At 49.1% G+C, this 26,504-nt stretch overlaps 11 protein-coding genes and 1 non-coding gene across 12 annotated transcripts; 7 read left to right on the top strand and 5 right to left on the bottom strand.

Annotated features, from left to right (window-relative positions):
• Positions 1 to 13: 13 nt before the first annotated feature.
• On the top strand, positions 14 to 2,496 carry EURHEDRAFT_409654 (CNOT2/3/5 family protein). Its single transcript, XM_040781145.1, has 3 exons — positions 14 to 479; positions 549 to 2,050; positions 2,102 to 2,496. Exons 1-3 carry the CDS (start codon positions 225 to 227, stop codon positions 2,160 to 2,162), a joined length of 1,818 nt encoding a protein of 605 aa, XP_040641116.1. The 5' UTR covers positions 14 to 224; the 3' UTR covers positions 2,163 to 2,496.
• An 862-nt stretch (positions 2,497 to 3,358) lies between these two features.
• Positions 3,359 to 4,136, top strand: EURHEDRAFT_293537 (uncharacterized protein). The gene is made up of 2 exons (XM_040778242.1): positions 3,359 to 3,820; positions 3,876 to 4,136. The coding sequence occupies exons 1-2, from the start codon at positions 3,507 to 3,509 to the stop codon at positions 3,991 to 3,993; spliced, it is 432 nt and encodes a 143-aa protein (XP_040641115.1). The 5' UTR covers positions 3,359 to 3,506; the 3' UTR covers positions 3,994 to 4,136.
• On the top strand, positions 4,137 to 5,221 carry EURHEDRAFT_293538 (C2H2-type zinc finger protein). Its single transcript, XM_040778243.1, has 2 exons — positions 4,137 to 4,682; positions 4,738 to 5,221. Exons 1-2 carry the CDS (start codon positions 4,279 to 4,281, stop codon positions 4,982 to 4,984), a joined length of 651 nt encoding a protein of 216 aa, XP_040641114.1. The 5' UTR covers positions 4,137 to 4,278; the 3' UTR covers positions 4,985 to 5,221.
• Positions 5,222 to 7,293: 2,072 nt separating this feature from the next.
• On the top strand, positions 7,294 to 7,830 carry EURHEDRAFT_400447 (MGMT family protein; the record flags this gene model as incomplete). The annotated part of the gene is made up of 1 exon (XM_040780015.1): positions 7,294 to 7,830. One exon carries the CDS (start codon positions 7,294 to 7,296, stop codon positions 7,828 to 7,830), a length of 537 nt encoding a protein of 178 aa, XP_040641113.1.
• A 66-nt stretch (positions 7,831 to 7,896) lies between these two features.
• EURHEDRAFT_450225 (putative MFS monosaccharide transporter) lies at positions 7,897 to 9,823 on the bottom strand (the record flags this gene model as incomplete). The annotated part of the gene is made up of 6 exons (XM_040783872.1): positions 7,897 to 8,211; positions 8,269 to 8,595; positions 8,642 to 8,724; positions 8,777 to 9,168; positions 9,219 to 9,372; positions 9,427 to 9,823. 6 exons carry the CDS (start codon positions 9,821 to 9,823, stop codon positions 7,897 to 7,899), a joined length of 1,668 nt encoding a protein of 555 aa, XP_040641112.1.
• Positions 9,824 to 13,079: 3,256 nt separating this feature from the next.
• EURHEDRAFT_400445 (ankyrin repeat domain-containing protein) lies at positions 13,080 to 13,889 on the bottom strand (the record flags this gene model as incomplete). The annotated part of the gene is made up of 1 exon (XM_040780014.1): positions 13,080 to 13,889. One exon carries the CDS (start codon positions 13,887 to 13,889, stop codon positions 13,080 to 13,082), a length of 810 nt encoding a protein of 269 aa, XP_040641111.1.
• Positions 13,890 to 14,024: 135 nt separating this feature from the next.
• On the top strand, positions 14,025 to 16,724 carry EURHEDRAFT_409648 (Zn(II)2Cys6 transcription factor). The gene has a single exon (XM_040781144.1). It carries the CDS (start codon positions 14,206 to 14,208, stop codon positions 16,402 to 16,404), a length of 2,199 nt encoding a protein of 732 aa, XP_040641110.1. The 5' UTR covers positions 14,025 to 14,205; the 3' UTR covers positions 16,405 to 16,724.
• On the bottom strand, positions 16,400 to 17,403 carry EURHEDRAFT_409646 (NAD(P)-dependent oxidoreductase). The gene is made up of 2 exons (XM_040781143.1): positions 17,218 to 17,403; positions 16,400 to 17,152 (listed from the first exon to the last, which is right to left on the bottom strand). Exons 1-2 carry the CDS (start codon positions 17,306 to 17,308, stop codon positions 16,467 to 16,469), a joined length of 777 nt encoding a protein of 258 aa, XP_040641109.1. The 5' UTR covers positions 17,309 to 17,403; the 3' UTR covers positions 16,400 to 16,466.
• Positions 17,404 to 17,634: 231 nt separating this feature from the next.
• Positions 17,635 to 19,704, bottom strand: EURHEDRAFT_409645 (fatty acid desaturase). The gene is made up of 2 exons (XM_040781142.1): positions 19,322 to 19,704; positions 17,635 to 19,257 (listed from the first exon to the last, which is right to left on the bottom strand). The coding sequence occupies exons 1-2, from the start codon at positions 19,537 to 19,539 to the stop codon at positions 17,796 to 17,798; spliced, it is 1,680 nt and encodes a 559-aa protein (XP_040641108.1). The 5' UTR covers positions 19,540 to 19,704; the 3' UTR covers positions 17,635 to 17,795.
• Positions 19,705 to 19,819: 115 nt separating this feature from the next.
• EURHEDRAFT_384266 (uncharacterized protein) lies at positions 19,820 to 21,205 on the bottom strand (the record flags this gene model as incomplete). The annotated part of the gene is made up of 1 exon (XM_040779609.1): positions 19,820 to 21,205. One exon carries the CDS (start codon positions 21,203 to 21,205, stop codon positions 20,003 to 20,005), a length of 1,203 nt encoding a protein of 400 aa, XP_040641107.1. The 3' UTR covers positions 19,820 to 20,002.
• Positions 21,206 to 21,978: 773 nt separating this feature from the next.
• Positions 21,979 to 24,217, top strand: EURHEDRAFT_375255 (phosphoribomutase PRM15; the record flags this gene model as incomplete). Its single annotated transcript, XM_040778724.1, has 10 exons — positions 21,979 to 21,996; positions 22,048 to 22,089; positions 22,142 to 22,220; positions 22,270 to 22,589; positions 22,643 to 22,661; positions 22,710 to 22,719; positions 22,769 to 22,949; positions 22,995 to 23,284; positions 23,332 to 23,996; positions 24,057 to 24,217. The coding sequence occupies 10 exons, from the start codon at positions 21,979 to 21,981 to the stop codon at positions 24,215 to 24,217; spliced, it is 1,785 nt and encodes a 594-aa protein (XP_040641106.1).
• A 1,313-nt stretch (positions 24,218 to 25,530) lies between these two features.
• On the top strand, positions 25,531 to 25,602 carry EURHEDRAFT_t45. Its single transcript has one exon. It is a non-coding gene; the product is annotated as a tRNA-Cys (tRNA).
• Positions 25,603 to 26,504: the final 902 nt, after the last annotated feature.

Genomic DNA, 26,504 nt, shown 5'->3' with positions numbered 1-26,504 from the left:
CATTCTCTCCCCAAAAAGCATCACGACTGACGACAACGACTGCGACGACGATTCACTGTCGGCCATACAGGGCTACACTGCTTGTCAGACACAATTCGTGTTGTTTCTCCTATTCACGAAATATCCCCCCAATCCTTCTTTGCGCCCTCCGCAAACCCGCTCCCACGCAATATTTTGTCCCAGCTCTAAAACCCCCCTCTTGACCACCACATGAACCGCCCATCATGACCTCCCGGAAAACGCAGCAAGAGATCGATAAGACCTTCAAAAAGGTCGCAGAGGGAATCCAGGCCTTCGAGGGGATATACGAGAAGATCAAGACGACAACAAATGCCGCCCAACGCGATAAGCTCGAAGACAATCTCAAGCGGGAGATCAAGAAGCTGCAACGGTTTCGCGATCAGATCAAATCCTGGGCAGCCGGCAACGAAGTCAAAGACAAGAGTCCGCTGCTCGAGCAGCGTAGAGCAATCGAAACTGTGGGCTGATTTCCAAAACCGTCCCTTTACACTTGCCACAGACCCATGCAGGAGCTAACGGAACTGCAGTGTATGGAACAGTTCAAGGCCGTCGAGAAGGAGATGAAGACCAAGGCATATTCGAAAGAAGGTCTATCGGCAGCATCGAGGCTCGACCCCCGTGAGAAACAAAAAGTCGAAACGTGCGATTTCCTGTCCAATATGGTCGACGAGCTGCAGCAGAAGATCGAGGCGATGGAGGCTGAGGAGGAGACGCTTCATATGCAAATGAAGAAGGGCAAGAAGGATATCAACAAGTCGAATCGGTTATCGGATATTGCACACCTCACAGAACGCCATAAGTGGCACGTCAATAAACTCGAATTGTTGCTACGGGCGCTCCAGAACGGGAATGTCGAAACGGGTCAGGTGCTCGATCTGAAAGAGAGTATAAAGTACTACGTCGAAGATGGGCATAACATTGACTACTCCGGAGAGGACGAGACTCTCTACGATGACTTGAACCTGGAGGTCGATGCAGAGGGGCAGCTTGGATTCACGGGCGACAACGACATGGTATCGTCGCAAGATACGCAGTCGCTGCAGGATGATGACTTAGAACCGAAGCCCAAGGCTAAGACAGAAACTCCTGGGCTACGACGGTCATCAACACAAATGAAGTCACCTCTTCCCGTTCTTGCGACCCTACATCCTTCCACGTCAACCAGCTCCACAAGCGGCATGAAGCCCGCTCCTCCACCAACACGACTTCCCGGGGAAACCCTCAAGTATGCATCCGCAGCGGCGGCAGCAGCTGCAAGTGATAAGAATGGCGTTGGAATCGCTCCTTTGCCCCCACCCCCAGGTGCCAGCCCTGCATTTCCCGCAGCAGTTCCCGTGTCGAAGCCTTCCTCGATCGCCTCGCCAAGCGTCGCACCAGCACAGCCCACGCCCAAGCTCGCATCAGCTGCTGCATTCGCTGCGGAGGAACGATCACGAACGCCCGCCTTTAGTAGTCCCAAGGTGGCTGCTGCGCCCGCACCAGTTGCAGAGAAGAAAGAGGCTCCCAGCAAAGAGCCGGTTACTGCTGCAACAAATGGAGAGACTGACAAGCCGGAGCAGCGCGATGCCGAAGAATCGATATATCATCTGCCCCCCGGGTTACAAGACCTGATTCAGTCTTTTGAAGTGACCAAGAGCCGCGCGTCGACGAACCCAGCACCATCGGCCCAACGACTTCTGGCAGCATCGCTGACGACATGTCCGGAACCCGCCGACGCAGAGAAACCTCGTCATTACAAACCACAAAATCCTTACAACACACCCCTCTACTACCCTCAAGAACCGCTTGCTATATTTGACGATCCGCGACTGTACGATACGGGGCGGATCGACACGGATACTCTCTTCTACCTGTTTTATTACCGGCAAGGCACATATCAGCAATTCCTGTCCGCCAAAGCACTCAAGAACCAAAGCTGGCGATTCCATAAGCAGTACCAGACATGGTTCCAACGTCACGAGGAGCCCAAGGCGATCACCGAGGAATTCGAGCAGGGGACGTATCGGTTCTTTGACTATGAAAGTACATGGTATGTTCTTTTCTTTTTCTTGACGTATTGATCTGATGCTAACTTGTACAGGATGAATCGGCGCAAGGCGGATTTCAAATTTGTCTACAAGTACCTTGAAGACGAGTTATAATGCGTGTAGCATGTGGAGCAGGTTACACTTGAATGCAAGAGAACTACTTGATTGGTCGGTTGGGGTTGGTTTCTTCTGTTCTGTTGTTTAATTCTGCCAGGAGTGAGTGTATGTACGAATGGGCAGCGGTGGAGTTCTTCGTCTATGGGGATTACCATGGTTCTTATTCATTTCATGAGAACACTGTACTCTTTATTATGCCATGCTATCCGGCGTACATAGTAGAGACATCACTTCGTGTTACGTATTGTAGCATCCACCTGACCGGAATTCAGCCATGTGTATGTACAGTGTACGCATGTCAGCAGCCCAAACCCGACGCAAACCACGGGGGTTGGCCAGGTTCACCCAGCTTCCCGCCTACTAAGGTTTTTCCAGAAGTTTTCCACCCTCAGGAACAATTCCGGGGTAGTCTCGTGGTTTGGCTTGTGCCCGAGGCCACCTGTTGGTCTTGGCTAGCAATATAGCGTCCAGTGTAAGCGAAGCGCCTCACTGCTTTTTTTTTCTTTGCAAAAATGGGTATAGATGTGCCTTATGATCTACGGTACAGCAACTTTTACGTGGTACTTGAGGGATTTTTGTCTTCTGCGGTTCTCATTGATTGACTGACTGACATGTACTTGTGCAAAGTGTAGAGAGTGGTTGCCGAGAGGCTGTGCGGCTCAGCGATACAGTTACATACGAGGTTCCAGCCCACTGACTGCTGTGCTCCGAGTACAGATACAACAAGCGAATACTAGCATGTACAGAACTGACGTCAAAACGGGGACTCCGTACAACACGGCTGGAAACCGTCTTCTCGTTGGCGCGAATCGTACAAGTGTACAAAAGCCTCGGTCGATCCGGATATCTAGTGCCGATTAAGGCCGGCGATGTGTGCATGTGTGTGTCTACGGAGTACAGTACACAGCGGACTACGCGACTGCCCAGTAAAAGGCAAGACCGGACGCACAAGACACCAAGCGACTGCCCCGGGTGGTTGTGGTACAGCAGGAGTTTGCATGAGTTCCCATACTCCGGACGCTTTGTGACCCCGGCGTCATCCATGCTCGGATTTCTCTTGTCCTGTCGCACATCCTCCGCGGAAACTTCCAATCAGATGTCTCTTGGTCTTGGACTGGATTCGTACTTTCCAGTCACGGTCGGCGCCGAATACCCGAAGCAAGACAGACTCGGACCCATCGAGACGACATGGACAGCGAATGAGGCTGAGTAGCCGCCATAAGGCTCTCTCCGGAGTTCTCTTTGTGGGTTTTCCTGGCTTGTTCGTTCGACAAACAGACCTCCGCGGACAACACTAGAAACTCCACCGCAATTTGCTTCTGTGGAGGAACTGGAGGGTCGATGATGTTATTGTCTTTTCTCTTTTGTCTCCCCTACATGATCGTCCTTCAGAACCTTTCAGAAGACTTTCAGAATGCTTTAAGTGTCCACTCGGGATGGGGTCGTGTCAGCCCATTCGGCGGCTCCCAAGCACACAGCAACACATACTCCAATCACAACTCATCCGGGAACTTGGCGATGGATGCCCGGCTCTCGAACCCCTGGATAGAACACCGGACGAATTTCTATCGAATTTCTAGCGTCAGCCTAACCGGTAGGGATGTTTGCTTCACTTTGATCCTGCGCAAAATAAAATCTCTCACCCACTTTTCCTGGTAAAGACGCCCTATCATAGCTTGCGGCTTTAAGGTGGCTGAGTGCGTTCTGCAGCTTCCTATCTCGTCTGCGTCGTCCTCCGCCCTTGGCACGACTTGGTCTATTGCAGACAAGGTTAGCGGAAAGTCTTGGTGATGACATAGTATCCTGGGGGGATCCGCTTGTCGTTTGACGTTCGATCATGATGCAGTGCGGAATTAAGACTCCTGCTTCTTGTGCATATAAAGACGTATATCCCGATGCTTTCAGTCCTTGGCTTTACCTTCTTTGTTTTACGGACTTACTCGACAAAGTAACCCAACTGACCTGACCATGGCCTTGTACTTATCCAACACCCAAGCTAACATGATGTTTTCCAATTCCGCAATGGTTGTCTTCCACCGGTCGCCAATAACAAAAATAAAAACTCAAAGCTAATCGTATTTAGACACAGACTCCTGGTCTGTCTTGTCCGCCCATGGAGCATTCGTACTCTCACGGGAGCGACGCTTCAACACAGTCTTTCTTCACTTACCCAGACCCGTACTCTTCCTCTCCGATGCAAGAACCAGACCTTTTCCCTTGCCAGTCTCCTTTCGAGCCGTCCTATGATTGTGATTTCTCTCCTTCCCCGGGCCAATGCCAATATGGTCTTGCAGACGTATACCCAGACGTATACCCGGACGTATACCCGGACGTACACCCCGTCAACTCGTCCTATGTCAACTCCATTCCAATCCCTGGCGCCGGTTATGTCGACCACTCGCTCGCAACATCTGCATCGTCGATGTCGTCGTCTCCACCCGTCCAATGGCCGGCCCAAGATACACAACTCTTCCCTGACATCTATCACGACATTTCCTTCGAAACAACATCTCCCAAGTACGCCTCAGCAACCCCCAAATCACAAACCACCAACAAAACTAACATGCGACAGATCAAACAAACCCTTTCCTTGCGCAGACTGCGGAAAAGCATTCACTCGCTCCGCCGACCTGAGACGCCACCAAACCAGCGTCCACTACCCCGTATTCCAAGACTGCCCCGTTGCCGACTGCTCAAGAAAAGGCCACAATGGGTTTCCGCGCAAGGACCACTTGCTCGAGCATCTGCGCGCGTATCATCACGTCCCTGTGCCTAAGCGCGGGGCGTCGAAGAGAGTTGCTAAAGCGCAGTATCTGTAGCAGATCGCTTGCTTGCTACGGAATTGCGTTCTTTTTCTTGCGAGTTGAAAATGACTCGTCGCTTATGATTTTAATGCCCCCTTGCACACTTTTTTTTATTCATTTCGGATTCATTCGTTGCTTTGATATTTCGAGACGCTACGAGTTATGCTGATGCTCATGTTTATGTTTATGTCTGATGTTTCTTCACGGTCATGTCGCTGGCTGCACATTTTCTGCATACCCATACATATACCCGAGGCTGATGATGTCTTTGTTGACACAGTACTGAAAGACTAGGCTCTCTTACATACTTCACATTAGAATTGGTACAGATAGATCAGTTGTTTTCTCTTTTTCTTTTTTCTTTTTTTTTTTTTTTTTTTTTTTTTTTTTTTGCTTTCTTTGGCTTTCTTTGGCTTTATTCTGAATGATTGATTAGCTGGTCTATGTTTGCGCAGTTGTCTTAGTACAGGTTGCCAGTACCAATGAATAATGCGTTATCTTTATCTTTGGTCTTTTATATTCACTTGTAGGTCAATGAAGTATGTGGTAGTCACTATTACTACTATCCTTAACCCCACAATCTCCCTCTTTTCTACCTCCCACGAAAACGCCCCTACAGCGTCCAAGAACGATTCCAACAACAAGAACATGTCAGGCAGCAACATCTATATCTCCCATATATACCAAATGGCACCATGGAGACTTGACAGTTAAAGTTATCCTGCGCGCAGCACTCTTATATGATATACGAAACCAGAAATCCCCAAGGGCCAGATATGTCACGTCGAGGCAGTTCATCTGCAACCCAAGAATAAATCACTCGTCGAAAAGAAAAAGGCCCCAATTTGATGTGTTACAGCAACGATCTGGTGCCGAAACTGTTTGGCATATAATTAGCGGGTGGCCCGCACGATTTGTTTGGAGGGCGAACAGCTTTGCTGAAGCCCCTAAGTCCCACGGCATCCCTCCGGGAGATAGTGTACGATAAGACTGGGCAAGTCTTTTATAGAGTGTGCAGGCGTTGGCATGTATCTCACACTTGGAATTACTGGTACTATATACGCTGCTTGTTATCGACTTGTCTAGGAGTAATTATACCTCCAGGAAAAATGATCCGATTGAAGAATAACTCCCTTAATGATCAATCATCTTTTTAGAAAAGATACCGGGTTAGGTGCGCATAGCAGACCATTGAACCCTCTGATTCGCTAGCAACAATTTCGATGCGAGAAAACCAATGGCGATATCATCGCAATCGAGTACCCAGTTTTGCATGAATAAGAGGGTTCCGAGACGATTGGAACAGTGGCTCTGCAAGATTGGCTTGTCATATATGAGTTATCGAGGTTTCCGTGAAACTCGAACTAGACCTCCGTTTCCAGGAAGAGCAGCGTTTAGAGTACAAACTGAGAACTCTTATTAAAAATTACGTGCGATGCAATGACTCAACAGCTCAGGCTCCAAAACAGGTGCCAGTTTGGCGTATAAGTTCTTTTGAAGACAATGATGGACATGCTTCGCCTCCCATCGTTCTTTTTAATGAGTTATTATTATCAAGATGAAGGCTGATCAGACGGAATGACTCGCTATGGAAGAGGTCTTGCGCAGAGTATGTGACCGGCCACAAGCACTCGGTCCCGCATCTTCAGTCGTTCTAGACGGTCAGCGGAAGCACTCCCGAATTCGATTATTCCGAATCAATAATACCACCTGTACTGTTGGCAGTATAGCAAGGGCTGCCTGGGAATGCGATTGCAGATGAGGATCTAGCATTTCAAACTGGCGTTAAGGCCGGACAATGACCCCCTGCCGCTAGTCTCCTGTGAGGCTTGTACTAAGAAAAAGCATTACGAATATCAGGGAGCCGTTATAAGGTCTTTTATCTTCGGCGAACAGTGAACGACGGGACATAGAAGACAACAAATCCCTTTTCCAAATCCCAAGGCTGCTAGAATCAGACGGATAATCACAGGTTGTTTGTTCTAAACCATATCTCCTCTCAGCAGACCAGCAGCACCTTACAAGTCACATTTAGATAGTCCACATGGGACGTTTCGACTAATATTCTCCCGTCAACACAGTATCCATAGGATCCTTGTTCATTTCATACAATCATTGCTTCAATTCTGGTTGATTCTGTAGCTCGTAAAAGTCCAAAGTACACACTATCAGGTATAGTCGACCAGTCTTCTGATTGGTCAATTTGAGAACAACCTCGGCATAACATTCTCGGCGCGTCACTCGCTATCCCAACTACATCAACTACCTTCACTTTATACGAATTAAACCGATACAAGATACAATAAGTTAACACAAGCATCGCCATGTCCACGGAGATTATAACCACGCTCACCCCTTCCAACACCTCCATCTCCGAACCCGCCTCCCCATCTCCATCCCCATTCCCAAACACCACCTTAACCGCCAATCCCACTCCCAACCCATCCCCAGCAAAAGCCCTCCACCGTATCACCCTCCACCCAACCTTAACCCCCTACCGCCGCCGCCTCTACCGCACCCTCCTCTCCATCCCACCCGGCCGCTGGACAACGTACTCCGCCTTGTCAAGTTATCTAGGCTCGTCCCCGCGCGCTGTCGGGAACGCGCTGCGGACGAATCCGTTTGCACCGGGCGTGCCGTGTCATCGCGTGCTTGGTACCGGGGGTGTGCTGGGTGGGTATAAGGGGTTCTGGGCTGGGCGTCCTGGTGCAAATGGGAAGGGGGGAAAGGGGGGAGGGAAAGGGAAAGGGGAGGAGAAAAGGAGTTTACTGGAGGAGGAGGGAGTTGTTTTTGATGGGGAGGGGAGGGCGAGAGGGGTTTGTTTTGGGGGATTTGTGGATGCTGGGGGGAAGGGTAAATAATCATATGAAATTGGGATTCTTCGTTACTTCGTCTACTTCTATCGACAAATCGGGATGAATCTAGCATCACGACCGATGTTCAACAGTCGCCACATTCTCCGAATCCTTAACACGTCCAGCCTCTGCATCAACCTCACTATTCTTCCGCGCAACAGCCTGCATGTACCCCGGGTTCTCCTCCTTAAGACGCACAAATGTCTTTTCTGCATCCCACACCCACCATGAGTCCGAGGCAAAGAGAAGATCCATATCTTCTAGTGTCCGCTGGTTGCTTTCTGGATATAAAGCCCAGACCATGGGGATACTGATGACGTTGCAGGCGGCGAAGACGTAGAGGGTTTTCTCGCCGATGGAGCCGAACATTACGGGACAGAGGAGAGTCTGACGATATTAGTATCGAGACGCTTTTGGGGGGCTTAATGGGGATGTGCAACTTACCAACCATCCATTACCGATACTCCAACCCACAACACCCCAAGCATTACCACGAGCTCGAACAGCCAATGGGAAAACCTCAGCTTGATAAATCCATGGTCCGACAAGCCAAGTCGCACCGAAAACAGCCGTAAAAATGAAAACAAACGAAGCAGCTGCGGCACCGTAAGAGTCTGCTTTAGCAATCTCTCCTGCCGCACGAGCATCAATACCGAGGCGAGAGAAACCACCTGCGAGGAACATGGCGATTGCTTGGCCGGCGGCTCCCCACCATAATGTCCAGCGACGGCCGATGCGGTCGAGGGTGAAGACACAGACGAGTGTTGCGAACTGAGAGGTTAGATACGCAGGGTAGATGAGTGGTAATGGTACATACCATGTAGAAAACGTTGTTGAGACCGCTTATCCATTGGCTCTTCATTGTATCGAATCCAGCAATGCTGAAAATTGTTGGTGCATCTGTTCATGTCAGTCCGGCCCAATATAGGAGAAACGGTCAAAGAAAACATACAAACTGTAACACCAGCAATCCCAACCCATTCCTGCATAATCTGCAGCCAAGCCACCAACTGCACTCGCCGCCCAAGATGCAACTTCCCAGGCTTATAATCGAACAGCATCCCCAGATACGAATAACTATGTCCAACAGTATTCTCCATCTCCACGATGCTCTGAATGTCCTGGAACTCAGCCTCAGCGCGGATCGCATCCTCGCCAGAGCTTCCGCGCAGACGGCCGAGGATATACCGTGCTTCTTGTTCGCGGTTTGCTTTGACGAGCCAACGGGGCGATTCGGGGAAGAACCAGACAGCGGCGAGGAGGACGATGAGGAAGATGAGTTGGAATGCGATGGGGAAGCGCCAGCGGAAGGCGGATTTGCCGCCATCGATGAAGGATAGGCCGCTGCGCTCGTGTTAGTGAGATGCGATGAAGTGGGATTACAGGGGACATACAATTCCAGCCAATATGCGAGGACGACACCGAAGATGTTGAGGGTGAATTCAATGGCAATGAACTGACCACGAGACGTGTGGTCTGCGACTTCTGTAGCCCAGACGGGAACGATGGCGTTCAAGACACCCGTACCGACACCGTTAATAAAACGCGCTGCAATCTGTCAGCTTCTCATCCATATTCATTCAAATCCAGAGGCTTCCATACAGCAAATCATCCAGTCATGGTTCATAGCCGAACACTGCAGCGCAGCCCCTAATATCGCCCACCCACAGCCAACAGCAATAGTCTTAACCCTCCCAATCCGATCACCAACCCAGCCACCCAGCAGCGCACCACACAGCGTACCCAGGTAATAAACCGATACTATCCCACCTTGTAAAAGACTGTTAGTCACGACAGGCGTGAGCATGCCATCTTCCAATTTTGTATGTCCGAAGCCCATTAGGTGGATATAGTCTGGGGAGTTGTTGACGCCGGCCATCATTCCTTGGTCATAGCCGAAGAAGAGGATTGAGAGGGCTGCGACGCAGTTTATGCCGATGAGAAGACTGCGTTTCTCGAGTTTGTGGACGAGGTTCCATGATGGGATTAGGTCGGCCATTGTAATGTGCGTCGAAATCCGAATACTTTTCTAAGATTTCACGATTATGACCCCTTATTGTCATTGATACATTCCCAAAAAAAATAATAATGACAATAATAATAATAATTACAGCACAATATCTCAGCTGTCCAAAATCAATGCCGGAAAAAAACAACATAAAATCACCGCGGGGTAGCCCCAGTATTTAAACATCAACCGGGATCAGCAAGGACACAATCACCCGGCATAGGCATTGGCCACGGCCGGCCATGTACGATAATGCAGAATGCCGGAAAGTCATAAATGACGGGGAGAAGCAGCCATCGAGCTGCAGAATCGGGATTTCTCTACGAGCTGCGCTTCTCCACCTAAACCATCTGGGGCATTGGACCGGGCGTGGATGTGTCAACCCGGGAATGAACTTCGGGTCTGGAGAACTTCAAAGTGGGTTTGCCCTTGGGCCGTGACCACTCCGGTTTGCGGGTTTGCGGGGGGAGAGTCAGTCCGGGGATGAAATGTCGGGGAAGTAAGTAATGCTCGGAGAATTTCCGACGAACCGAGCCGGGTAAAGTCAAGAATTAGCCGGCGTAGTCGTCAAGTTGATTTGGTGGTTTAGACGAGAGTGAGTATAATGTGAAAAGTAGAAAGTAGACAAAGTGAAGAGGTGAAATGAGGTTGAAGTGAGATTCGGTTACTGAATACATATGCCATTATTCGTCGACTTTGTACAAAATGAGACCGAGTTAATACGATACCTCTTTTAGCCGGCGTGTCTATTCAGTGTACTGAACAATTTCGTCATGTCGCGCAGCTTTTGCAAGTTCCGAAGCTTCCAGTACGCCATGCTTGGGTAGCATTTGTGACATGGGACCGTCAATCTTATCTTCTATAAAACGAACATCCTAAATCGACGTGATCCTCATGTTCTTGCGTAGATATCCCAAATCAGCCCCCGGATCAATAAGAGCTGGACTGCATCGAGATGGTACTTGTGCGCTGACCAAAACAAAGCCGCGCCGCCGCAGAGGCTCATGTCAATCCATATGTCAAGAAGCAATTGAAGTAGTAGGATATCCCCAGTTTTGCAGGGGCTGAAAAGGCACCTTTTCTATTATCCACAACATTGGAACCAGCATCATTCCCAATGAGAAATTTGACTGTATTTAGTTGACAATTGATCGTTGCATGAGTTAGAGGAGTTCCATCAACATGACGATCGATATCCACGCTGCCCCAGTTGAGTTACACGGGAATATACACTGCTGCACACGGCAACAATGAGTCTGGATGCCGAATATATCTATATACAAGACGAGTAAGGCATCGGCAAATACAAATAACCAAATGCATTGAAGCAATCGGCCAGCTTGGGGTGGTAAAAGTGCAAGCTTCTTAACCAGTTCGTCAAGTCCCCGGCTAGCACTTTTAGCTTCGAAAGCTGTATGGGGCTTCAACTGAGGCATGGCGAGCTGGATCAATATCAGTTGCCAGATGGATGCTGACTTGGGGCGATTTAGGAGCAGTAGGGACAACCGTAGCCCCTGTACACCGAATGATGGGGAATGATGGGATGGTGGGTTTGTATCTTTTTTATTAGCCATTGTATCGCTAGATAAAGGCTGAATAAATTTGCAACCGTGTTTCTCTTGTAGACCACGCAAACGGTCACCAACATCGAGCAATCAACTGTTGAAGTGTTTTCTAGCGGCCTTTAGGGCTACTTCATTTAGGATAATAACATTAACGGCCATCGGCAACCAACACGTGGGAATACTAAAACGACAAAACCATATTCCTCGCTGGCGGGACAAGTCTCCTGGGGACTGCGATGTTAGCCCGGGTTCCAAATAAAAACGCCTCCAACCGTATCTGCGTGCTCTGTCAGTGGGACTACGAGTAAGGAATCCCAATTTGTTCTGGAAAAAACAAATCTCTAACAGTCCTGTGACTAGGCGGGGCATGGGTGAAATGGACCTCGTTACTACCGAACACCATCGCGGAAACACTGATCTACAGCCCATACATCAAACATCATAGATGGCGATATCATGGCCGATAGAAGGGCCTCTCTGATGAGATGTGGAACACCCCTGAGCAAAACGTGAAAATAACCATCCATAACACGCCATTCATCAGCTTGCTCTGTGGATTGCCAAATATGGCTCGCTCTGATACAGCCAACCTTAAAGCTAGCAGAATGCTCGTTGAAGTTTCAAAACTGGAACGCTTTATCTATATATCAACAGAGTGTTCCAACACCCACTTATGGAAACTGACCGGCGCAACCGATGTTCCCGTACAGGAGGATATCTATCCACTGGGGCAAGAGACGGACTTAGGTAGCAAGCACTCGAAACATGGCTTGAGGTGCAAACAACGGGGACTAGCCATGAATACCTCTCCTATAATTTTCCCTTTGCATATGCATACGGCAAACATTTAATCGAACGGCTTATCACAAAAATTCGACAACACAACATTTCAAAGATATTCTGATCATAAGACCATCTTTTATTGCTCAAGCTATTGAATTCCCCTATCAGGGCTTCTATTCTCTCCCCTCAACGCCATTGACTGTCCTTGTGACCTCGATAGTTCTGCACCCCTGTCGTCATATGGTAATTGCAGGAATATGCCAAGACCATGGAAAAAACGACCATGGACAAGGTCCCCGTCGACGTGGTTGTTAATGGTCTGTTTATATATACGGCGCTTGCAACCAGTGGCTGCATCCATGCTGTTCGAGGGGAGAATGAGCGTGTTCCCCTTCCAAGCGTTTTGAGAATCGTTTATGGTTGAATGCCGGATACTCTGGAGAGTAAAGCCGGTTTGAAAGGAAGTACACTGGCATTCTCCAAAAGTGCATCCGTCTGCGAGGATCTATGAAGTTCTAGGGACGTCTTTTGCATATTCACAGGAGAAGATCCTTGAGTTGTGTGGGCGCCTGGGTAGAAAAAAACGGGGTGACTTTCCATTTTTTGTGCAAGCAGGGAAGTTTATCCGCTTACATCAAGGAGAGATAATATTCGCCAGATGGCTATTGCCATAGGGAAGATGAATAAGTGGCCTACGTGTTTGGTTATATTGTTTTTCCGTAAAGGCAATAAGTAGCAGTACAAGACTGTGACCAGCATATAGTGAAAACGTGCAATGTATGCTGCACTAAACTGTCGTTGGTAATTAATGATATTATGCCTTCTCTCATAGACTATACCCGGGTCAATTGCACTCTGTAATCATCCCAGCAACCTTCTACCATTCCATCTTCCTATTCTCAATGAACAGATTGAACTAGGATTGCGTCTTCTCGCACAAATAGCCTCGAGCTCGGAGCAAGGCTCTCGGATCGATCAAGAAGCTTCGGGCTCACTTTGAAAGTTACAGGGCTGTAACCAACTTGTTGATCGATATCCACATCATGGGCCCGTGACGGTTTAAACCATTTAGCTCCGTCCCTTTTATGCAGCACTTGCAAGTGCTCCTTGCACTTAATCTTCAACCTCTGACGAGAAACCCGTCTCCAAGTAGCATGCCAAAGCGGGAAAATCTTACAAATACTCTTCAAAGCCGGACTGGCCCCATTCACAAGCAAGAAACGCACCAGCTCGAGATGGCCGCCCTGAGCGGCCAGACAAAGAGGCGTATGACCGGCTGGGTTTGGATAGTCGGGATCCACGCCATATTTCAGAAGTGCTCTGACGATATCAAGGTGGCCATTCCTCGCCGCGGATGATATGGGTTGCTCATAGAATTCTGGACAAAAGTAGGATTTTCCTGCTAATTCTGACAATGTGCAGCCCAGCACGCATCGTCTTCGACTAATGTGTCCTGTGACATGGCCAGATTTGTTATATGGTGCCCCTGCCTCTAGGGAGTTTCGCACTGTGTTTCCTAAGCCTTGGCTTACAGCCCAGGACAGGGCTGAGGATTGGTGGTATCGTGTGTTGCAGTGGTACAGGAATGGATTGAGCAAGTGGAAGAGACGGAGGCAGGTTTGAGCAAAAGCGTTTATATCTCGTTGGCATGGTGGTAGATCCTCGGCTATTATGAGCAGGATCTCATTGGGACACTTCAGCATGGACATGGTGCTAATTTGGACCCGATATACCTGTCAGCTTCCTAGAGGGGAAATTTGAAGTCAAAAGATGAGCATAATCAACATACTGGCTTTTTCCTTCGTATTCGAAAATTTTTTGATCTCTCGGAGTATAAATGCCACATGAATGGTGCTTTCCACCAGAACAAAGAGCCAAAGCCTCCTCTCTTTGTCCTCTTCTTACTCCGGTCTCAACCATCAGCAAACTTGCCGGGGATGTACAAAGTGCATGTTCCATAAAATTCCGAGAAGAAAAGGAGAAAAACCATATCCAGAATCCAAAACGGTTGCAGGCACAACCGCCATGACAACGTCATCGACTTTGTCGACTTCATCGGCCCTCCGACGAAGCTGTATTTTCTGCCGGGCTCGTAAAACCCGGTGTTCCGGAGGCCACGTTTGCAGGGCCTGTCGAGATCGGAATATTAATTGCGTCTATGGTCTAGAAGCTCGCAAGGGTCGGCCTAGGAATGTTAGAAAGGGGGTTGCTGCAACCGGGCTTTCTTTGGAGGGAAGTGGCCGGAAACATGACAATGCACCTACCCCGCGCCAGGGCCAGGTGCTTGGGGGTGAATTAGAGCAGATGTTCGGCGAGTACTTCATTCGCAAATCGAGCTCGCGTTCGAACTTGTTTCAGAATTCCATCGCTTCTTTTCAGCGACACGCGCAGCAGCAGCAGCAGCAGCAGCAGCCACTTTCCTCCGGTCAACAGGAGAAGTCTCACTCCACGCTCAGCTACGATGGGCTTCTATCCTTCCTCGCCCACGATATGATCGAGATTTTGTCTCTGCGAGTCGGGCACTTAGGATGTGAGCGTTTGTGTTCGTCCCAGGCGAAGTTCTATATCACCTCCCTGGGTACAGACACTACCCCTGCCATGTTCGACCCGCCACGGGGGCTTAAGAATCCCATCAGCGCCCTGGGACAGCATCGGGTAATGCAGCTGGTTGATGTATGGTTTTTCATGCATCCTCTCTCGACATTGGTGTCCAAAACTCTGGTTCTCAGCGCGATCAGAGACGGGTCAGTGGATGAGGCCCTCCTGGCTGTTATGTTGGCGGATGCATGTGAGGTCTTTGACGGCGCCAACGTCGGAATAATGCCGTTTTGGAGTGATGATCAGGATCCAACCACACTGGCCCAATATGCGGCCGATCAGCTAAAAGGCCGCCTGCATCTACTCACAGAGTCAGCCACCTTGTCAACAGCGCAAGCTATGATTCTCTTAGGTTGGCGAGAGCTATCCCAGGGCCATGCGCGGCGTGCAACTTGCTTTATAGGATATACATGTCGCATCGTGGCGCGGCAGCAACAGCAGTTGCAGAATCATGACGGACAAGGCGGCACGATGCTGAACGGGGTAAGTATAGCTGATGTCGAAAAAGAAATCTTGCAGAATATCTACTGGCTCTGTCTGTCTAGCACCACCTGGTCGTTCATGCAAATCGACCAGCCCTTCTTGCTTCTTGGCCCCGATGGTCTTCCTGGTTTTCCCAATATGGATGAAAATACATCAGCCATTCTCCGTCTTGACCAGGCCTCTGGTAACATCTCCACGCTGCATTCCCAGATCCAGACGATGCGCTGGATGTGGCCGCTCAGTCATGTTACCAGCACTGTTGCTCATATCTACACGCTTCATTTGAATACGCTGAAAAAGGACCGTAAGATCGAGACTGCCAATTCATCTGCACTCTCGTTGGAAATCCGGGGTATTCTCAATCAGGCCATCAGGCTGGTGGAGCGGGAGGTTACCAACCCCGGATTACAGTCATTTTTATTGACTGCGTATCACACCATCATCATTCATATGGTGCTGTCTCCGGGACAGATTACATGTTCCACAGTGGTCGATTTTTGCGAGTCCGCATCGGCTCTACTGGGCGTTGCCCAGCGCTTTCCATCTACGCCGCCAATTGGCTTGGTGCCAATCCAGCGAACATATAGTACGAACACACTAGCTCTGGCACTTGACGCCTGCAGCCGCGCGCTGGTGCACATCTATAGGGAATACATAGACGCCACGGACCAGATACGGGATAAACTCGCCGGTCTTGCGGAACAACTGCGCGAAGTGTGCAAGGCGGATTCCATGTCACAGTGTATACCGATTATACGACCTGTCAAAAAAAGGCTCAAGCACGTACGATTGGCTTGCAAGCCCCTTGGTGATTCTTCCGCGTCGTCGTTATCACTGGATGAAGATCTGAACTTTTCTCTCAACTCTGTCTCTTGGTCTGACCTGATAAATCCGGTCTCAGGAGACGAACCAGCGCAATTCGATTTTGCTGATCCGGGCTTTTTTGTTGATGATCCAGCCTGGGGTTCCTTGCTAGGGTTTCCAGGCTTTACCCAGATGGGTACTGGCATATCAACACCGGCAGATGGCTTCTCTCTGACGGGTAATAACAACAACAGCAATTTTCCTGGTCAGGACCTTGTTACATACGGTTTCAATAAGACCCTACTGCATAATGATGCAGAGACTGACCATATGGCGTAAAATGACAGAATAAGTTATAAGTTACACTCAATCCGTAAAATCTATTCCAATCCAGAGTCAAATCAAGTAGTAATACTAACAACCCTCCCACTCCCACTACCACCTCCCTTCCACTCCCCCCTAACCAACCTTTCAAAAACCCACCTCCCCACATCCTCCCTCGCAATCGCATACCCCACAGCCGGATCCTCTTCAACTCCAACCTTAACCTTTCCCAACCCATCCCCCTCCCCATCAGTCAACAAACTCGGCCGCACAATTATATATTCCCCAATCCCACGCTTTTCAACAGCCGTAGCCATCTCATCCCTAATCAATGTCTCCATGACCTTCTTGTCCTCGTGCGGGGCTTTGAGCATCCAGTGGTAGAGCGGCATCATGGCAAATGGCAAGTCCCGTTTGTCGCTGATTCCCGTGGTGCTAAGCACTATCAGTGTTGGCTTTTTATTGCTCTCCGAAGGCGGTGCTGCTTGTCGTGCAGCAGCCAGGATCGTACGAATAGCGTCCTGGCAGATTGTTGGGTTATCCAGCGTTGGTTTCAGTGGGTTGTCGAAAAGCATCTTGCCGCCGATTCCGGAGATGATGATGTCGGCCATTGGAGTACCATTTCCACCGGGCAGGATGGTTTTGCTGACGGCATCTATATCCGTAACCATACCCTCGGTGACAGAGAGATGGTCTCTGATAGTAGATTCGGATAGGCCACGCTGCACCAAACTGTCAATCAGTCTAGAGCGGGAGCGAGCCACTATTAGTATGTAAGCGTCTTATCTATTCTCCATATAAAATACAAACATCAGTCAAAAAACTTACACGCAGTACAATGATATCCCGCTTCTAACGCAGGAGCCAAGCACGAGATCGTACTTCCGCCGGTGGCGCCGAAGAAGGCAATTAATGGCATGGTTATGCTATGAGGTGATTGTTTATTCGATTGAAAAAGTGAAAGGGAAATGGAAAGTGTTGGTTTGGTAGCATATTGGGGGAGTTTCGAGGGCTTTTTATGTGGAAAAAGTCTCCGTCTGTAGACGGAGGTTTTTTTTCGCTTCATATGTTGGGCTGGGAGCTGAGCCACGTTTGAGATACTTATCATGCAATCACTGCGATATGAATGGCCTTGAAGCGGTGTGGGAGAAGTGGTAGAGTACGCTATATGTGTCTGCTTTGAACTCGATGGGGCAGTATGTGGTATCAAGGTTTATTGTCCCAGCACCAAAGACTTATCATGATCAGGGAGATCAATGTGTAATAAAAACCTAAATAATGCATATTCTCATTATCGACATAACATGAGTATCAATCTAGAGCAGAGCGTAGCGGGCATTATATACATTTCAGCGGTATTTACAACAGACCGTCAAGTAACAATAGACGCACGAATTCAGACAAGATCAATGATGGTCAGAAAAAACGCCCTGCTGCGCGCAAGACTTCCGACACTCCTCCAGGATACGAACCTGCTTCGCAACGTCTCCGAGTCGACCAATAACCTCCTTATTACCATCAAGGAACGTGAAGATAGCATATGGGATACCCGTGTCACGACAGAACTCAAGGACAAGTTTCTGCGTGCGACGGAGGTTATGCCGCGGGATACGCGGGTAGAGATGGTGAATAGCTTGGAACTGAAGACCACCGTGGAAGAAATCCAGCCATGTTGGGCAGTCCACGTCCATGGTAGTGCGGAGCATTTTCTGGGGGAAGGACTCGTGCACGCCCAAATCAGCTGTGGACATGGCGAAGTGGGAGAGTGTGATTTGAACGTGCAATGGCGAAGTGACCATATGAGAGATCAGGATGAAAAGGACACGGCTACTCCAGTCAGGAATGGTACGGTAAAGGACACCGTAGCCGAACCAGGCCCAGAAGAAAATTTGTCCGGCGACCTCGAACCAGCGGTGCCACCAGGCTGGGCCTTTTTTAGGTGCTTGGCTGCTGAGGAGATATTGCCAGCTCAGAACGTAGAGGTTGAATCGGCCAAAGAGTAGGATGGGGTAGTAGAGGTAGTTCTGGAAGCGCAGCAAGAAGTTGGCTGCGGCGTCGAAGGTCATTACACGCTCGTAGTAAGTGCTCGTGAGACTCGTGAGGAAACGGTGCGAAATGGCGAACAATGGCATGTGTTCAATGTCGGGGTCGTGTTCAGGGGCGTTGGTGACGATGTGGTGGACATTATGGTTCCTCTTCCACCATCCCAAGCTCAATCCTCCTAGGTAATCTGCAATTATCATGCCAATAACGCTGTCGACATGGAAATGATGAGTGATACCCATATGACCTGCATCATGGGCACTAAAAACAAGCTGGTGCCAGAAGCAACCCAGGAAGAAACCCGACGTCCCGTACCATCCCAAGCGAAGAAAATAATATGACAAGCCTGCGAACAGTGTATACCGGCAACATTCAATAAAATACGAAAAGTAATTGCAGTCGTACAGGCCTTCCGCGCGAATCCGCTGATCCAGTTCGCGGTACTTCTGCCGGATACTCTCCTGGCTGGTGGTATCAAGCGACGGGTATTTGTTGATATCGAAAACAATCTCCTCCTGTGTTCTCGCATCGAGGAAAAAAGGCTTTGGTTCGAATTCGTCGTCGCTACCGGGGGTCGAAACTGAGGTGTTCGTGGAAGTCGACTTTCTGCGGCGAACGGTATCTTTTCCGTCCACTGCGTCGAAAACGGGAGACGGCGGCTGCGACGTTTCTTGTCCGGAGCTGCTATCCTCTTCAAAACACGCTTCATCGTTATACGGACGGAACTTGCCTCCTTGGATGGGAGGTAGGAAGTTCAACCAGACGCCTTGTACGCGGCCAATCTGGAAGGACAACATTCGTTGTCGCGCTTCTTTCGAGTGTAATCTGCAATTGAGACCCCATGTTAGTAATAATCATCCGTAGACTTGGGGATCTCTCAAGTACGCACGCATTGATCTCGTCTGTCGCATCTCTCCCAACCATGTGTTTGATCGACTTGTCACCCCCCGGATGGAACTTGATCCAAGCATCCACCTTGAGGACACGGTTCTCGAAGATAATAACATGTTTCCCATCTGCAATCAGGCCCTCAATATACCGTCTCGACAAGATCTGCTCCTTCTGGGATTGTACGGCGGTCTTCACAACGTCCGCGGACTTGGCCATGGTGAATGCAATGTAAACAATCGGGTTGCTGGGTCAGGAACCGATAGCGTTGGATTCACAGGGACATGGTATTCGAGTAAAGAAAGGGTAATAGCCAGAGAGCAGGAATGTTGAGCCTGGCTGGCATAGGAGAGAAGGAGTGAAGGTTGTCCGTCCGTGTCTTCCGTCTGCCGTCTGCGGTGGGGATGTAGTGAAACAACGTGATCTTCATCACCTGATGTGGGCCGCTCAATGCAGTACAGCCTCTCTCTACGTAGTCTATTAGAAATCGTCCGTTGGATAGTACCACAGTGGACACTACTGCTATTGGGGTATATGGCCTATATATAATTCATGAACCCTTTGGGGGTGCAAATGGTATCATTATCATGACCAGCATGAAAGCACAACGCTCTATATATCAGTATCCAATGTTTGTTGAAAAGCCAAAACCAACTCCAGGAAGCAACGTGTTGAATCAAACTCATGTGACTGGTTTCGGCCAGCCAGGTATATCTGCAAACCATCGCGATCGGTAAATTTCATCTCCAATGTTGATATCGTTCTTGTGCCCGTTGACCACGAGGTTGGTGTGATCCCCGCGATATTTCCGCCATAGCGACTGCACATAAAGGTAGGCTCCATCCGGGGCCACGCTAAAGCTCTTCAGGTCCGACCGGGGTATTTCCTCCCATTCTCCCGCGCCGTTGTAACCATGCCGATTGTGCGAGGTCGTCTCGAATCCCGGCAAGTATTTCGCAACGACGGCCTCGCCTTCCTCGGTAAATTCACGACGGTCAACGTCGAAGGCGTGTATATCGTGATCCTCAGACATGAGAAAGATTCGTTTATTCGGAACCGGGACGAGATCGTGCGGTCCAGCCCACCAAGTATATTTCGCACCCCATTCGACCTTCTGGCCATGTGCCACCGAAAGCTTGTATTGAACCGAGTCGTCCTTATCAAGCTCCATCGTGGTTGCGTTGTAGGGATATGCCTGCAACGTCCCGTAGGCTGGGACGCCATCCGAACCATCCGCCGCAAAATCCGTCCCTGCCGCCCACAGCATCTGCTCCGTCTCGTCCCAAATCATATTGTGAATGGCACGGAGGCCAGTGATGTTCTGCAAGACCGGTGGATCGTCGATCAATGGGTTATCGGGGTTGGAGTCATAGACGAGGATACCGTCCCATGCTTGTGAGCCGGTGGTACCTACGGCCATTCTATTCCCGGGTAATGGCTCTAAGGTATGGGCATTCCACAGGAACTCATTCTGTCTACAGACGGCCCAGGTGATGAGCTTATCGGTCGCGGGGTTATCGGGGGTGTAGTTGATGGTCAAGACGAGATCGCTGTAGATGGCAGCGATACTGGTGCCGTTTCGCATCCACTTAAGTTCTGTCGCATCGTTCGCAGAACTCAGCAGGCAGCGTTCGACACTGGGAGGGAGGGCTTGGTTGACATCGCTTCGTTCCCACGTCCATTTTATCCGGCCTCTTCGGTCGTGAATCTTCAGCAAAGGGGGGACACCGTACACGCCGGTGATGATATCCTCCCATGGGCCGTTGGCAGGAATCGATTCCTGATACTCGGGTCGCAGTCTCTGCTGAGGCTTGATCGGATTCAGAGACAAGTTCGCATATGGGTTGATAAGGAAGAAAATCCAGGCCAAAAGGCTACCGAACATAGTGAAACGAATGTTTTTCTGCTCATCCCCTTCCTTTTCGGAGACGAGAGAGGATAAGATTATTCGGAACTGCGCGGGGGAGAATAGAAGGAAGAGGCAAATATGTATGATAAAGAAATGACCAAGGCATCCGCCAAGTGCCACCATTAATTATTATTGCATATACGGTACGTGAGTACGCAGAGTAGTCAGAATAATCCGATCCATAAAAATGCAGTAAGAGAAACGCCCAGAGCCAAGGCCCTACGCCCTATTATGTACGGTTATACGGTTTCCCCTGACCACTGTCCACTCACCCAGTGGCTCTACAGACCTGGTTCAGACGGGATTGGCCCAATAATACCCATTGGCCGGTGAAGGCCAGCACGCGAGCACCTGCCACTACCAGAGTTAAATCACGACATGCAAAGTTCCAGGAATTTTGGGGAGTTTCGCAGGAATATCAGGAATATCAGCCCACTGTCCGGACGCATTGCGTGTACTTCGGGGGCTGGTGCTCGATACGGATTTTCCGAGTATCATACTTACCAGTACGTACTGATACGGAACTCGGAGTAAGGTATGGTACCGGGGCTTCTCCGTGATCACATGACCTAGAGATTAGACTAATCCGCCAATCAGATAATGGGCTAATTGAACGAATCATAGTGATGCTTAATGCTGGCTCACGTGAGATATAAGGATTACTCAGCATATCCCCGCCATACATAGAGTCCAGCAACTGGTCCAACAAAGCCGTGCTACTTGCATGCTATCTCAGTTAAGAGCTCATGATGACTACATCCACAGGAGTGCGTCTCTTGCTGCCTAGGGATTACCAATACTGATGCGCATTGTACCAGGATCTCTCTTCACTGGTCCAAACATGGTTAGAATGGGACCAGGTACTACCATATCCACCAGCACCGAATCAGGGACCAAATTAACACTAAACAGGATCCCAGCACTCGCACCGAAATCACAAACCTCCGTGACTCCAACCCCTCAACAGAGCTCAGCCAGCGTCTCGGCCAGCGTATGTCCTCCCCCAAACTCAGACATACATGCTCTCTAACAAATCACAGGTATCCAATTCGGCACCGCCGGCCTCCGCGGCCGGATGGCAGCAGGTTTCTCCTGCATGAATAGCCTTACCGTCATCCAGGCATCCCAGGGTTTAGCCAAGTACATCCGAGACAAGCATCCCGAGATTGCGGGCGACGGGGTGGTCATTGGTCATGATGCGCGGTATAATTCGGATAGGTTTGCCAGGTTGGCGGCGAATGCTTTTGTTGCGCTGAAGATCCCGGTTTGGCTTTATGGGGAGGAGTCTGTTACGCCATTAGTGCCTTTTGGTGTCACGTATCTGCGGGCTGCCGCGGGCGTTATGGTTACGGCTAGTCATGTAAGTCATTTATTGCCCTGGGTGTCTGGATTGGCGGGTGCTGACTTTGGTAGAATCCGGCTCAGGATAATGGTAATTTGCTTGATTGTCTTAGACTCGGACGCAGCTAACGGATTATAGGCTACAAAGTGTAATGTCTATCGCCAATTATACCGCACGGATTGGCTAATCCTATCTAGCTATTTCAAAAACGGCGCACAGATCAATACCCCAATGGATACGGAAATCGCCCAATGCATCGAAGAAAATCTAGCCCCGTGGCCCAACGCATGGGAAGAACGCCAACTAGACGAATACCTGCGCGTCAACGCCTATCAGAAAGTGCTGGCTAAGTATCAAGACGCTGTCAACCATTATACCGTAAGCCATCGCCTCTATCATCAATAAAGCAGACTAACATTGTAGAAATCAACCATTCCCAAATGGACTCCACCGAAACCCTTCGTATACACCCCTCTGCACGGAGTAGGCGGGCTAGTGTTCCCTGACCTATGTCGCTCCATGGGCATAACCGACTTCACCCCTGTATCTGAGCAAGTAAACCCTGATCCGGACTTTCCTACCGTTTCATTCCCGAACCCTGAAGAAACCGGGGCTTTGGATCTTGCCATGCAGACGGCAGATAGAGAGGACAAGGGTCTGGTTATCGCGCATGATCCGGATGCGGATCGTTTTGCTGCCGCTGAGAAAGTCAAGTAAGTGCCTAGTCCTCTTTCCGTACGACTCAGAACTAATGTAGTAGCAACTCCTGGTTCATTTTCACAGGAAACCATCTCGGAGTCCTCCTCGCTTCGTATATCTTCGAAATCCAGGACTTCAAGAAAAACACCGCCGTCCTAAACTCCACCGTATCAACCGGCATGCTCGAGAAAATGGCACTTGCCAAAGGTATCCACTTCCAAGAATCCCTAACTGGCTTCAAATGGATGGGAAATATAGCCCGAACCCTCGAGGCATCCTACGATGTTGCCTTCGCATTCGAGGAAGCACTGGGTTATATGTTCCCGAAAATATGTCACGACAAAGACGGTATCACCGCAGCTATGATCTTCCTATCTGCAGAAGCGAAGTGGAGATCACAGGGCCTCACGCCGTATACGAAGCTTCAGAAGTTATTTGAGGAGTATGGATATCATGAGACACTTAATAATTACTTTAGATCCCCAAGTCCTGATGTTACGGCGAGACTGTTCGGGGCTATCAGAGATGGTCCCTACAGGACTGAGAAGAAACTGGGCTCATTTAAGATCCTGCGATGGCGCGACATGACTGAGGGCTATGACTCTAGAACACAAGACAACAAACCAACACTCCCAGTCGACAAGGGCAGTCAAATGCTGACTTTGTGGCTGGATCGTGGTGTGCATTTTACGCTTCGGGGGTCAGGTACGGAGCCAAAGGTTAAAAGTAAGTTTCCAGCTTAGCTTCAAATAAAAAATACAAAAAATAAAAACTGACAATATCTAGTCTACATCGAAGGCTGCAGCGGTTCTCGCGAAGAGGGCATAAATGCAGTCTGTGATGCATTCCTGGCCGTGCTGAATAAATGGGTTAAGCCATTTGCTCCGTCAATGACTTATAGCAAGCAGCTTCCGACTTCGTCTGGGCATGTTTTTAGGGTTGATTAGCTTGGTTGGTTATTTTTGCGTACTGCATGATATTAAATGTTAAGTATGACAGCCAACCCCTGTAGTAACGGCGCCATACTCTGGCATATATAGTACGGCATAGGGAATACATATTCGAGACCCGGGGACTTTAGTTGTGTATCCGTAACGATCCTGGACAACCCTGGATGACAGAGTAGGTAAATAAAGTACCTGTGCTTGTACAATGTAACACGGCAGCTGTTGTGGACCGTGAACCCTGGATACATCCTGGATGCCGCGCTTCGAGAAGTTTTTGTGTTAATTGGAGATTTATTAGGGGACAGATATAAATATGCGTATTTAAAGTTACTGTGGTTCTCACATTTCATCTACACCTACATTCATTACCGATTCTATCAATTGCATCCAGACATAATGGCACACCCACTCCATTACCCTCGTGTCCATCGGGGATGTGACTCGTACGTATATCCAACCTTCTCTGTGCTTTCCTCCCTCTCATAGTCTTGTTAATTCACCTCTAGACATCCTCCCCCACCTGTTGAACCCTTACCGGAAATCAACCACCATCGCAACCACAATAATCACCATGTCCACAATGCGCACCATAGACCGAAACCCAAGCCGAAGCAGAAGGCCACACCAATCGATTCCCACCATCACTACCATCAACATCAGTACAGACACCAACATGTCATGACACCACCTCCCTCCCCACCATTGGCACCAGCAGCAGAACCAGTCCGACACCATGTGCACTACCACACTTATCCTATTCCCCACAACATAAGGTTTCCGACTTCCATTCCGAACGAAGCTGAAGTCGAAGACAGCGATAAAGAAACGAGTTGTCATCGGCATTACCATCACCATCAACACGACAACCGGCACCATCAGCATCAGCATGCTTCACAACCCAACCCCAAGCCACACCGCTGTCGCCATGGCAATCATGTTCACGAGCAGTCCACGAGCCACTGCAAGCACCAGGCACGTCCAAATAACCATATATATACGCATACGCATACTCATGTCCATAACCATGGACCTGCTCCTACTCATGGCCACGCTCATGGACAGAAAGGACGGCATGCGTATGGACCTCCGTTGCCGGTGTTTATGATGGAGTTTCCTGCGGGGATTTATTGATTACAACAGAGAAACTTGTGTGTGTTCATTGCACTCTTTCTGGAGTTACTAGGCGTTTTATTTAGGCATTCATTGATTTGATGTGTGGAAAGGCTATGGTCATCATTTCATATACAGAGTGTATCCAAGAAGACACCGGTATTCCTGTTATAGCATAATAGTAAACCTATCTCACAAACCTAGAATTGGTGGCCAAGCGGTAAGGCCTGTGATTGCAAATCACAAGACCCCGTGTTCAACCCACGGTCGATTCTATTGCGCTTCCCCCTTCCCTTGGTTAGGATCGAGGACTTGTGTTTTTTTTTTTTTTTTTTTTTGTAATTGCTCCGTTTATATCATGGAAAACGACCAGAGACTACTACATCTACCTTTCATTTCTTCGGAAGATGTCTGACTGACAATTCCGGTATTGTTCCATTCTGGACAAGGATGATTTACATGACTCCCATACATACTCTGGATAGTGAATGGTGAAGTCGTATTTGATTCCTCTGTTTTAGCTAGTTATATACTAACGGCGGAGAGGTAGGGCTACAACCTAACTGGGATATCACTCACCGATTAAAAGCTACCCATATACGACCCAAACAACCCAACTACGCATCTACTCCATGGAAGTGGTTTCTCGTCTGGAGGAAAAAATATTTGGTTTTTGGCCATGCAAATGGAAGCCTATTATCCTGCAGTCAACGATACCTCTTACACAAACCATCCCTAGGAAGTGTTCATCCTGTCAAAATCAAGTTCTCGACGATGTATTCCCTTATACCACAAAGACCGAACAGGATGTGTATATTGTGATCAGTTCAAAAGATGCGGTCTTCAGGGATGCACGGGCAGTATCAATCAATCAATCTTTGTCCACTTAACAAATGGCAAGATTACATTAGCCCTAATCGAGGACCCCCGCTTTGTTACCCCAACCCTAACATGCAAGCAAGCTTTAGAATGGAAGCAATTGATACTTCTTGTCGACTGAAAACTTCAGCACTATTCATTCAAATGCGTTCGCAAAGGATTGAGCAAATATTTTGCCCACCGACTATCCCCCATTGCGAAGCAGACTTCGGGCAAATTGAACTTTACTTGTTTACGGAAGGCATTATGGCCCCCCAGCAGCATGCAGATTCTATTATGAGAATATTGGAAGAATGGA

This window comes from Aspergillus ruber (genome assembly GCF_000600275.1).
Source record: "Aspergillus ruber CBS 135680 unplaced genomic scaffold scaffold00005, whole genome shotgun sequence".
NCBI classification, from domain to species: Eukaryota; Fungi; Ascomycota; class Eurotiomycetes; order Eurotiales; family Aspergillaceae; genus Aspergillus; species Aspergillus ruber.
The sequence above is the reverse complement of the archived record's forward strand: the minus strand, read 5'-3'. Positions and strand labels throughout refer to the sequence as shown.